The sequence below is a fragment of the Leptonychotes weddellii genome, chromosome 4 (genome assembly GCF_054177405.1).
Source record: "Leptonychotes weddellii isolate Sample4059 chromosome 4, ASM5417740v2, whole genome shotgun sequence".
Lineage (NCBI taxonomy): Eukaryota > Metazoa > Chordata > Mammalia > Carnivora > Phocidae > Leptonychotes > Leptonychotes weddellii.
The window spans coordinates 16989824-17001332 of NC_138372.1; the positions used below are offsets into that span (position 1 = coordinate 16989824).

The 11509-nt window shown below is 48.5% G+C and overlaps 1 protein-coding gene across 3 annotated transcripts in view; it reads left to right on the forward strand.

Annotated features, from left to right (window-relative positions):
* NCMAP (non-compact myelin associated protein) overlaps window positions 1-11509 on the forward strand; it is a 42874-nt gene that overhangs the window by 24562 nt on the left and 6803 nt on the right. For 2 of the 3 annotated variants that reach the window (XM_081817758.1, XM_081817760.1), the window contains exon 2: window positions 9873-9961. In XM_081817758.1, the coding sequence (XP_081673884.1) occupies window positions 9880-9961 (82 nt within the window). In that variant the 5' untranslated portion in view covers window positions 9873-9879. Of the gene's footprint in view, window positions 1-5971; window positions 6140-9872; window positions 9962-11509 lie in introns of those variants that run through there. The other variant, XM_081817759.1, reaches the window with a different exon arrangement.

An 11509-nucleotide genomic window follows, 5' to 3' on the forward strand; every position in this document is an offset into this window, starting at 1 on the left:
GAAAAAGGAACACGGCCCTGCCAACACCTCAATTTTAGCCCAGTGAGACTGATTTTAGACTTCTGACCTCTGAACTATGAGAAAATTAATTCGTGTTGTTTTAAGGCACTGTGTGTGCTAATTCGTTACAGCTGCCCTAGGAAATGAACTCCTCCTAGCTCTGCCATATATGAACACTGAGACCACGGGCCAGTTACCTAACCTCCCTGAGCCTCACTTCCCTCCTCGGGAAAATAGAGTAACATACGCGAGGAAACACACACGAAGGACTCAGCATGGTAGCGGGGTACTCAGCAAGCGCGGGATGGGTGGGCCGTGGTCATGTTTGTGGTCACTGTCACCGTCCCTGCTGATCTTCTGTCCATAGAGGTAAGTACAGACTGGACATTTTCTTTGTTGTCCAGACTTTCTGGGGTAGAAAGGATAGGGAACTATCGAGGGACAGGCCTCTAGCTCTCCTCCAATGGTTCTCAGCCTGGGGCGATTTGCCTCCCAGAGGACACGTGGCAAGTCTAGAGACATTTTTGGTTATCACAGCGTGGGGGTGCTCTGGCAGCTCGTGGGTAGAGGCCAGGGGTCCTGCAAGGCACAGGGTGGCCCCCACAACACAGAATTATCAAATGTGAACGGAGCCATTGCTGAGGAACGCTGCCACCCTCTGGAGGCTTGTCGTACCTCTTGGGCTCACAATGTCAACAAGGAGAAAGGAGGGTGAGCACAGTCCTGGCCCAGCAGGGCCGCTGACCCTCGAGAGTGTCCCCAGGAATATTCTTTACCCCCTGGGAGGCTTGGCAGCCACGGGCAGGTCCAAGGTAGAAGGTCTGAGTTTGAGACTCAGCTCCTGCACTCCCTTGCTGTGAGACTTTGGGCAAGTCACTTGACTTCTCTGAGCCTGTTTCCTGTTGGCAAAGCGGATATAAAAAGACCTGCCTTGTTGTGTTGATTAAATGAGGAAACGTGTAGAAGCCCAGTGCCTGGCGCTTTGTCAGCATCTCCTTAAATAGTCGTTCGCTCCCTGCCCCGACTAGCATGTCAAGGGGGGAATTATTTCCCTCTGGCCTATTCCCTTAGGGGCATCAACTTTTTAACCTTTTAAGCCTTCTCCCCTTTGAGGCCAGTGGGACACGTGGAGGCTTACATGAGGGCTCGGGTAGAGTCTGAGGACTCTTGGGAGCTGGCCGTTGGCTTGCACCCCAAGACCCAGGGTGGATGGAAGCCGCGGGTCACATTCCAGCTCGCGGTCGGTCCCTGCCACAATGCCCACAGGTCTCCCTCCTGCTGACCCCTGGCACAGCCTGTGCGGCCCTTTTGGTACTAGGCACAAATCTGCCTTGTGACCACTTTCATCTGGGATTTCTATTTATAACTCTTAGTACATGGAACTTATCAGACTTGCAGGTCTTGTTTGGAAGCTCTTTGGGGGCAACTTTCTTGAGAGTGTGGGCCACAAAAATCAGAAATAAAGGATGTTCAAGCCAGAATTTGACAGGGTGGGTCAATAAGACTTGATAGATGTGGTGGGTCTGAAACCTGGGCTTCCAGATCCAAAGGCCACTGTTTTTTCCGTAGAACTTCAGTATGATAATGATCAGGCCCCTCAGTGATTAGGGCTGGGCTAGGCATGGGGGGCTGTGATCCCCACTCAGTATTGACTGGAGGAAAGATTCTTAAAGCAAACAATTCCAGGGGCGCCTGGGTGGCTCAGTCGATTCAGCGTCTGCCTTCAGCTCAGGTCATGATCCCAGGGTCCTGGGATTGAGCCCCACATCGGGCTCCCTGCTTTAGCGGGGAGTCTGCTTCTCCCTCTCCCCCTCCCCCCGCACATGTTCGCTCTCACTCTCTCTCCCAAATAAATAAATAAAATCTTGTTAAAAAAGGAAACAATTCCATTCTCATCCTCAGTGTCTGAGCTCTAGGGATGTGATCCCCATGGTCTTTGAATCCTCTTAGTGCTGTGTACATGGTGGGCTCTGGTTGAGTGACAGGGAAAATGGACAGAAGAACAGAAGGATGGATGTGCGTACAGTAGATGGGTGGGTGGGTGGGTACAGGAATGGATGGGAGGATAAAAGAATGGACAAATACATGAAACAAGAATTGTACTTCCTAATTTCCAGGAACCAACCATAAGGAATACGTATTCAGTGTGTAATTGTGTATGGCCCCAAGTTCAGGGGAGCATTAAGCCAATTCAGACTCCACCTTTGGGAGCTGTGACACACAGTGGGACAAAGTCATGCAGACAGGGCAGATGGGGTCGGGGAGATGATGTGAAACCCAACAGGAATGGAGAGTATAGGTGGTGGCCATTTAGGATTCAGGCCAACTCGGGTCACTACGTAGCCAACAGAATGTTTGAAGGTTAGTTCCTAAGAGTCCCATATAATGTTGCTGCCAAGTCAAATCCCTTTGTGGAGTTCTCCCTGGTTTGGTCCAGCCCCAGGTGCCTTTGAGGAAGGATTCCTGCCTTCCAGTCTAAACTGCACATGCTGTCTTCCCTCTCCTAATGTCCCCAGAGTCAGTATCTGCAAGGAAGGATGAGCTTTTGGAAAACACTGATTCTTAAGTTAAGCCATGAATGAATGCAGTGCAATAGAACTACAGATTTGAAAGCCCCTTAGTGATCAGTCCCAAACTGGACCATTTTATAGACAGGAAAACCAAGGTCCAGAGAAGGGAGAGGACTTTCCAAAGTCACATGGCCAGTCAGTGGCAATGGGAACCCTGGTCTCCTGGATCTCACCCCCAGTCAGGAATCTGTGGCATGCTCTTCCTCTCTCCATCCAGCAACCCCCATGCTCTATACCAGTCCCCTGAGGATGTTTGCCTTCCTGGCAGAGGTTTTACTATTCTTCAGTGGAAATGGAAGAGAAGGTCGAACCCTCCAGAAGTTCTAGCGAATCCCTCTTCAAATCCCCTCCTCGGGACATAGCTTCATGGTCTGATTCTCTGACCTCCCTGTTCATACTTGAGTTTGACCAAATGCAGCAACACTTGACCAGGTGGAAAACTGGGAGCTCAAGGTCAAGGAGAGCAGGGAGAGCACAGACTGAGGACAGAAGAGAAAGGAGAAAAGAGGTCAGGAGCTGACTTTTACCGCTCACCCACCATCCACTAGGCACCGTGCCAAGTAATTGTATCTCCCTGACTGTCACAACCTTACAAGATAGTGGACGTTATCTCTGCCTTACAAACAAAAACACTGAAGCCTAAAAAGTGCCTTGGCTCATAGAACTGGTCAGAGAGGAGGCCGAGATCAAAACCCGGGTCTCCCTGACCCCAAAGCCCTCGCTGGGTCATGAACTCATAGACAGTGTGCTCTGTCACAACACCCCCAGGAGTTCTCAGGAGTCACCCAGGAGGAGCTAGACTTTCGGTGCTGAGGCCCCACACCAACAAGGTCAAGGCTAACAGGGGCCAATGCAAAGTCTTGCACTTAAGTTCAAAATGACATTTGCACAAGAGCGTAATGGAGACCTGGTTACTGGGCAGCAGCTGATCCTGATACTGTCCCGTCATAATGTGGTTACATTGCCTTGTATTTCCAAAGCACTTTGCAGTTTAGGAAGCCCTTCCACCTACCGACCTCCGAGCTTTGATTGACCATAAACAAGCATAAGTCTGGAAAAGGTTTGGGAGTATATCAATAGGGTGTGTAGGCTAGACTGCCTGTAAGGGTAATGAGCTGTTTGTTTGCATTAATCCAGTATAATATCAATAGACTTCGCGCTCAGCCACTGGGCTAAATATACTACATGTTTTATCTCCTAATTCTTTTTTTTTTTTTAAAGATTTATTTATTTATTTGAGAGAGCAAGAATGAGAGAGAGTGCATGAGAGGGGGGAGGGTCAGAGGGAGAAGCAGGCTCCTCGCTGAGCAGGGAGCCCGATGCGGGACTCGATCCTGGGGCTCGATCCTGGGGCTCCAGGACCATGACCTGAGCGGAAGGCAGTTGCTTAACCAACTGAGCCACCCAGGCGCCCTCTCCTAATTCTCACAACAACCCTCTGGAGCTTGTAACTCCTGTTTCACAGAGCAGAAACCACGAGGTGAAGAAAGTCGACCAAGGTCACAGAGCTAGAATTCAGGCTTAGGTCTGATAAGTATCAAGACAAATGTCATCCTGGACATTTCAGGCCCCCTCTGGAGTTATGCGTCCAGTTTGGGGTGCTGTATTTAAGGGGGACATTGACACACAGAGAAATGAGGAACCCATGAAGGACACTATCATTGTAAAGATCGTTTGAAGGAGCTTAGAATATTTGTCCTGGGAAAAAAATAATCAGAGGACATATCATTGCTGTTCTCAAGGGCATAAAACTCCTTAACAGGTTGGGTTCACAGGACTTTTATCAACCGTTTGTTGGTTGGGTTAAATGGGATAAACTGTAGCCAGCTGCTGGCGCCACCTACTGGTGAGAGGTAAAATTGATGTGCTGATGGCTGCCGCCCAGTCCGTGTTCCATCCCTGAAGTTCGGTTTCACCTTTCTTAACATAGAAGTGCTTTTAAACCTGGCAGATTGTCATGTATAAGAGGTAGCACATTTACCTTTGTGGCAAGAGAATTAGGACCACTGGATGAAAATTATAAGGAAGGATATTTTGGTTTCAACATGAAGGTTAATTTTCTGAAAAAACATCCCCAAAACTCAAGGGGCTGCTTGGGAGTAGTGAGGTTCATGTCTGTGGAAGAAACCAAGTCATGCTGAATCTCCCATGTTTCGGGTGGTGGGCAGAAATCAATCCCAGTGTTTTGGTGGGTCTAGGGCATTCATGGGTTACCTACTCTGAGTTATATTTGGCCAGTTGAGTAGCGGTTACCTACTCTGAGTTACATTTGGCCAGTTGAGTAGCGGTTACCTACTCAGAGTTACATTTGGCCAGAGTAGCGGTCGGCCAGTGTTGGTGACATCTATTGTCTTATCCAGGGAGGAACTTTTAGGCCAGGCCAGAGGGAAAGAGGCTACCACGGGGGCAGAGCAGGGGGGTAGATATTCAGGACAGGTGGGATCTGGCAATGTTTATCTTCCAGATACGGCTCTAACACTTGACCAAGGGATAGGCAGAGAGGAGTGACTCAGAGAGTAAATGGTCCTGACCTTCCATCACGTCCCAGACTGACCTCCCACACAGGACCATTTGTAAACAACCCGAGGGAACAACAGTTCCTTGTAGATTCTGTAAATGCAATTAAGGCTGTGCTAAAGACAGAGAGGTTCACAGTGTGGCCGAGGGCAGGGAGCAGTCAGATAGGACCGGTCGGTCGGGAAGCTGGGGCAGGGGCTGAGCCCCAGCCTGTGTGGGTTTTCTCATCAAAGCCTGTCGTTGATTCAGGGCCTGGGTGCCGGGCCGTGTGTGTCTTGCGCATTCTCCGGGAGGCAGTCCAGTGAGGATATGCGGAGAAGGGGCCGCAGGATAGGACAGACCCTGGCTCGAATCCTAGTACGGCTCCCTGTTAGCCTTGTGAGTTTAAGTTGATTGCTTCTCTACTGTGAGCCTCAGTTTCTTCATCCGTAGAAGGGGCAGTGATTGTACCTTCCTTACCCTGGGGGGTATGAGGATTGAATGAGACCGCCTTCATAAATAAAGCACTGAGCACCATATTTTATTTTATTTATTATTATTATTACTTTATTTTATTAATTTATTATTATAATTTATTATAATTATAGATTTGTTTTTAATTTATTATTTATTTATTTTTATTACTATATTTTTATTATTAAATTAACCTCTGTTAGTGAAAACCATTCTCCCCCTCCCTGCACCCTCCTTGCTTTTCTATGGCCACAGACCTGGTCCCAGACACATTTGATACTGAAGTGCCCCTGCTGGGCCTCACTTGGTTAACAAGAACCGCTGGGTCCCACACATGAAAACACCCACAGCCTTGGCCGTCAATGTCCCACCACCCTCCCTCCCACCTTCTCTGATGGGGCAGGAACAGAGATGTGATTGAGAGCCTTGGATCCTGACATAAGGCAAGATACACTCTGAGATGACTCACTGTTCCCTCAGAAGGACTAGCCGGGCCATCCGAAAGGAGGTCTGCACCCAGAACTGGGCACCCACGAGGTCTCCTTGAAGGGTCTGCGGAGGAATCTGTGTCCCAGTGGCCTCGGGCAGCTGCATTACTGGTCAGTGTGTGCGTGTGTGTGCGTATGTGTGTGTGTTTGCACGCACACATGCAGGTTTCCGTAGTAACCTGTCAGGAGCCCCTCCAGACGTATGGGTACCAGCAGCAGGTTGGTGCGTGGGGATCCTGCGGGCTTTGAAGTTGGCAGGGCCCGGTACATAGGCCGGCTCTGCGTCTTCCAGACCGTGTAAGCAGGGAGAGACAGCTTTAGAGCCCCAAACCTTGGGGTCCTCATCTGATCCAGGGGAGAGGAAAACCTATTTTACATGGCATTTGCTAATTAAATCAAAGCATGGATTAAAAAAGAAAATGCCTGGCCAAAGGTCTTGGCACTTAGCGGGCACTTGGGTAGAGGCATCTGTCATTTTTGTGCATGTTGGTCCAACGGAGGATGTGTCCACAGGCAGGGTTTAGCTTATCCAGTAATTATGCCATGCGTCTCTCACTAAGTGATCCTGGATCAATGGCTACCTATTTGTCTCTCTTTTCTGTTTTTAAAATGAATTTTAAGAAAACATAATTGGTGAGTCTTCTCAGCTTGACATCGGTGGGGATAGAAGCAGGTTTAGGCAAATGCTTCATAAAACTCTTTATGATGGGGTAGGGAATGGTGGGCGGTGGGGGACAGGTGCCTGTCCTTGGGAGTAGCAGTGAGGGGCAGGGGCTGGGGGGAGACTTCCATTCCGTATTCTCATATGGGTCCAAATTTATTTTTATAGAAAGAATTTTTTCTTGTTTTGAGCTCCAGAGCCACCTGTCTCCGAGTTCAGCAAATATTTGCTAATACCCACGAAAATACTAAGAGCTATCATTTATCGAGCACTGAGAGCACTTTCCATACTTAACCTCAAACCCTCAGCTCCCTTGGGAAAAGCTACCTCATTTTACAAATGAGCAAACCAAGCTGGGAGAAGTTCAGTCATTTGCTTCAGCACTTCCACTGGCAAAGGTGAGAAAAAGCAGACAATTTATATCTGGGAGAAGTAGAAGAGGATATGAAAAAGACCCCAAACAGCCTCTACCCTCAAGGACCCGACAATGGACATGGAAGGTTGACTGCTTCCGAGACACGTGCTCTGGTGATGCTTCTTTGCAGAGTGTAGCCGGGGGAGCAGAGGACCGATGGCTAACTCTGGCTAGGGCAGCGGGGAGCCTTCCCAGGGGCGGCTGGGCCCAATCCTGAAGGATGTGTTCATTTTGGAGGGGGAGCTGGCAGGGGAACATGGCCACTGGGCGTGTTCAGCGAGGTCAGGAAGGAAGAAAGGTTGACCGGTATGAGGAGGTCAGGCCGAGCCACACACGGCTCCTTGGGAGTCCCGAGGATCTGGGCTTCGGGAGGAAGGGACAGACAAGAGCTATGGGCTTTTAGGCAGGGCCCCATGGCTTAAAGGAGAGCAGAGAAAGTGAAGGCAAAGAGGGCCATTCTGAGGCCGAGGCCCCCATGGGGTGGGGCAGGCCGCAGCAACCAGAGCCCCCAGCCTGGGTGCAGATGACCTGCCCCCAGTGGAGGTGCCCTGACCCATTTCCATCAGGAGCTGGGCGGTGGAGGGCTGTGGCCCGAGGTGGGACGTCTCAGGAGACGCCCGCTGTGGGGACCTGGGCAGCCTGGCCACTGGCAGCAAAGACCGGGAATGACGGGGCCGGGTGGGGGGGGAGGGGGCGGAGTGGTCTGTTGTCACAGCAGCTTGGCAGAGGTTCACGTGAGGAGCAGAGGGGCTGGCAAGAGAGGCTGGAAACAGTGAAGGGTTTTCCCTGCCAGCAGTTCAAATGTGGGCACTGGGAGGTGATTGTTTTTTTGAGCCCGAGAATGCTGTGATCAAACCTACAGTCTCTGTCTGCCTCTCTCTCACTAGAATGTGAGCTTCTGGAGGCAAGGAGTCTGTCTTGCATTTCACTAGCATGTTCCCAGCATCTAGCCCAGCGTCAGTCACTTAGTAGGTGCTCAATTAGTATTTGGCTAGTAAATATCTAGAACCATGATCTTCCAGTGTTTATGGGTATATACAGATGTGGTAAACCTTTTAAAACTTCGATGAAAAGAATACACACTAACGGCCAAGGTAGTGGTTACTTCGGGGGAGGGAGGAAATGAGGTAGAAGTAGAGTAGAAAAAGGATTTCAACTGACTCTTGCTTTTCTTCCTTAATAAAGAAGAACTGAAGAGAATACGATCATGAACATTTGTTCAGTCTGAGTGCTGAGTATATGGGCTCTTATTACATCATTATTTGTAATTTAAAAATACTTATTTTAAAAAGAAAACAAATTGGGTGCCTGGGTGGCTCAGTCAGTTGAGCACCTGCCTTAGGTTCGGGTTATAATCTCAGGGTCCTGGGATCGAGCCCCACATCGGGCTTCCTGCTCAGGGGGGCAGCCTGTTTCTCCCTCTCTCTCTACCCCTCCCCCTGCTTGTGCATGCTCTCTCTCTCTCTCAAATAAATATATAAAATATTTTTTTAAAAAATTGTGTACAAATATCGTGTTAGGTGTATAGGACATCTCTTCTCCGGAAGATGGAGTCACCACCACGAAGCCTATGTCTTCTTAGCATTACAAATAGGCCTGGATAATTCTTTTCCTGGCGACGATCCTTCACAGGCCTATAAACTGTAATAAAAGTACTGTTCTGAAGTAGAGAAACCTCGTTGGTGTCCCTCCTCTTCTTGATGCCTGTCGTTCAGAGCAAGGGTGGATGCTACCGTACGCTCAGAATATACTTCTTGGGGGAGGATCTTGACACTTGTTCCTGGTGGCGTGACATCGTATTAACAGGGAACCCCCTGGCTCACTCCTCAAGTGTAAGATTGCAGGCTTGTGAATTTGGATTCCTGCCCCCGTCCGGGAAAGAAGCTATACTTGGCACTCAGAACCTGTGTTTGGGTCCGAGCTCTATGTGTTCCTTGCTGTGTGACTTTTGTCCCTTCACTCAGCCACTCTGAGCCTCAGTTTGCTCAGCAGTAAAATGTGATGACTGAGAAGATTAACGGGTGAGCTGATACGGTGTGTGAAGGTGCCTGTGACAGAGCCTGGTGCCTGGCGGACGCTCAGCATGCAGGGTCTGTCTTCCCACTGAGGGCTTTGTGCAGCCTGGCCTTTGTTCTCTGTCCTGCCATCCCAAACCATGTCCATCCCTCAAGGCCCGTGCAAATTTAGCTTTTCCTTGAAACCATTCTTCACAGCCCAGGGATGGCTTATGTCCCTGACTGCTTAATAGCATAGTTAAATTTTCCATCTGCTTGCTTATTTATTTATTTACATTTGCCTCGTTGGATTGTAAAGCTTCTGAAAGCAGAAGCATCATTTCAGGCATCATTGTGAGATGCTGACAGTCCTACCAGCACGGGAGATGGATGTCCTGGGTTAAATTCAAACTTGGGGCTCCATGAGGCGTTAGGGACTTCAGTTTCATCAGTAAAACGACCATGATAGCCTCCCTCACACAGTTTCTAGGAGATCAGTTTAGACATTCTGGGTGAAACCTAGTTAGGAAAAACTTAATAAATATCGTTGAATTAATTTATACTGCTGTGAACAAGGAAGTTCTTTACAAACGTCAGACATTATTTTTAATTCTCCACAGCAGCTAGCAAAAGGCCCTGTATTTACTTGCCGTGAAGAAAAGCCGCCTGCTTGACTCTTCTCTAGTCATCCAAGTAAAGACCAAAAGAGGCATCATACAGACATTGTAAAGCTCACTCTGGTGTTAAATGAAATTTCGTCTTTGTTCTTGCCAGGATCGAGATGACCACAGCCACCCCTTTGCGGGGTACTACCTTCTTCTCCTTGAACGTGACCACCAGAGAAGAAGACTTCCTGTACAAGAGTAAGGCCAACTTGGGTCGGCGGCCAGGGGAGGGATGGCGGAACGAGGACTGTGGTCAGCTCCTGGTGTAGAGGTCAAGAGCGTGGCTTCTAGAGATAAGACTGCCTGGGTCCCAGTTTCACTGCTACCATATGCCCACTGTGACCGTGAGCACATCACCTCACTGCTTTGTGTCTGTTTCCTCATCTGTAAGCTGGGGATATGAATGAAACTACCATTAACATCACACACTTTAATGGTGTGAGGACTAAACCAGATGATCCATGTAAGGAGCTTAGAATAGCCTCGATGCACACAAACTACCTAATGAGTATTATTATGATCATTACTGGTATGACTACTATTATCATCAGGGAGTTTTGGGTTCTAGAGGGCAACAGACAGTTGAATCTCCTGTAAGATGTCCCTAAATGAATCACCTTAAAATGTAACTACTTTCATACGATTCGTACTATTTTTGCAAGGCAAAAACATCCCATCAGTTCACAAAGGAGTAAATGAGTGTAGGTGGGAGTAGTCCTGGGGAGACATTTGCCAGGAGCAAGGGGTCCCGGAAGGAAAAACTTAACAACCACTCTTCAGAAAACCAATTAATCGTGTTAGGGGAAGTTGGGCCCATTTCCGTCATTTCTGTTGGTCTGGCACATACCCATGCACGTGGAATAGGCTTCCTGACACGGAGTGTTTCCCCAGTGATAACAGCTCCAGACCGCGGTCCTGGCAGGAAGCCAACTACTGACAAGACGTGTGTCTTCGTGGAGACCCAGAAAGGGTCACTCTTGGGACAGAGACCCGTGTGTCAGCCTGCTCCTTGCCAGGTTGGGAGACCTCCAGAGGCCTGCTGACGTAGCTCAGAACAGTTCTGAAGGGAAATGCAGGGTAGATCGAATCTCCGTCAGCAGGATGGGAATAATTCTACTTTTACTTAACTAAAAGTAGTGGTTCTCAACCAGACGATTCTGCCCCCTAGAGAAGATGGCCAGATTTTGAAAATAAAATATAGAACACCCGGTTAAATTTGAATTTAAGGGAAGTAGTGTTTGTTTAGTATAAGGACGTGCCATGCAATAGTTGAGACATCCCAAAAATTATTCATTATTTGTCAGAAATTCTGATTTAAATAGGTATCCGGTACCTTGTCTGGCCACTTTACTATCAGGGGACATATGACAGCGTTTGGACACTGTTGCTTGTCACACGTGGTGGGGAGGAAGAAGCAGTATGAATGATATCTAGTGAGTGGAGGCCAGAGACGCTGCTAAACGTCGTACAGGGCACAGGAGAGTCCCCACAGCAAAGGGTTATCCAGACAAGGTTACAAAACCATGGATTAAAGCATCATCACAGGACTCCCCAGGAAGGAGACAAAAAACAAGTTATTCCATAATGGATTCCCCACCCCACCCCCTTTTTCTTTCCTTCCAGTCTTTCTTCCTGTGACTATTTGGACATAGTTTTGTTCTTGTTTTTATTTAGTCAACCTCTTTGTGAGAGCATTACATACATTCAAAAAAATGCACAAATCATAGTGCACAGCTGGATGAATTT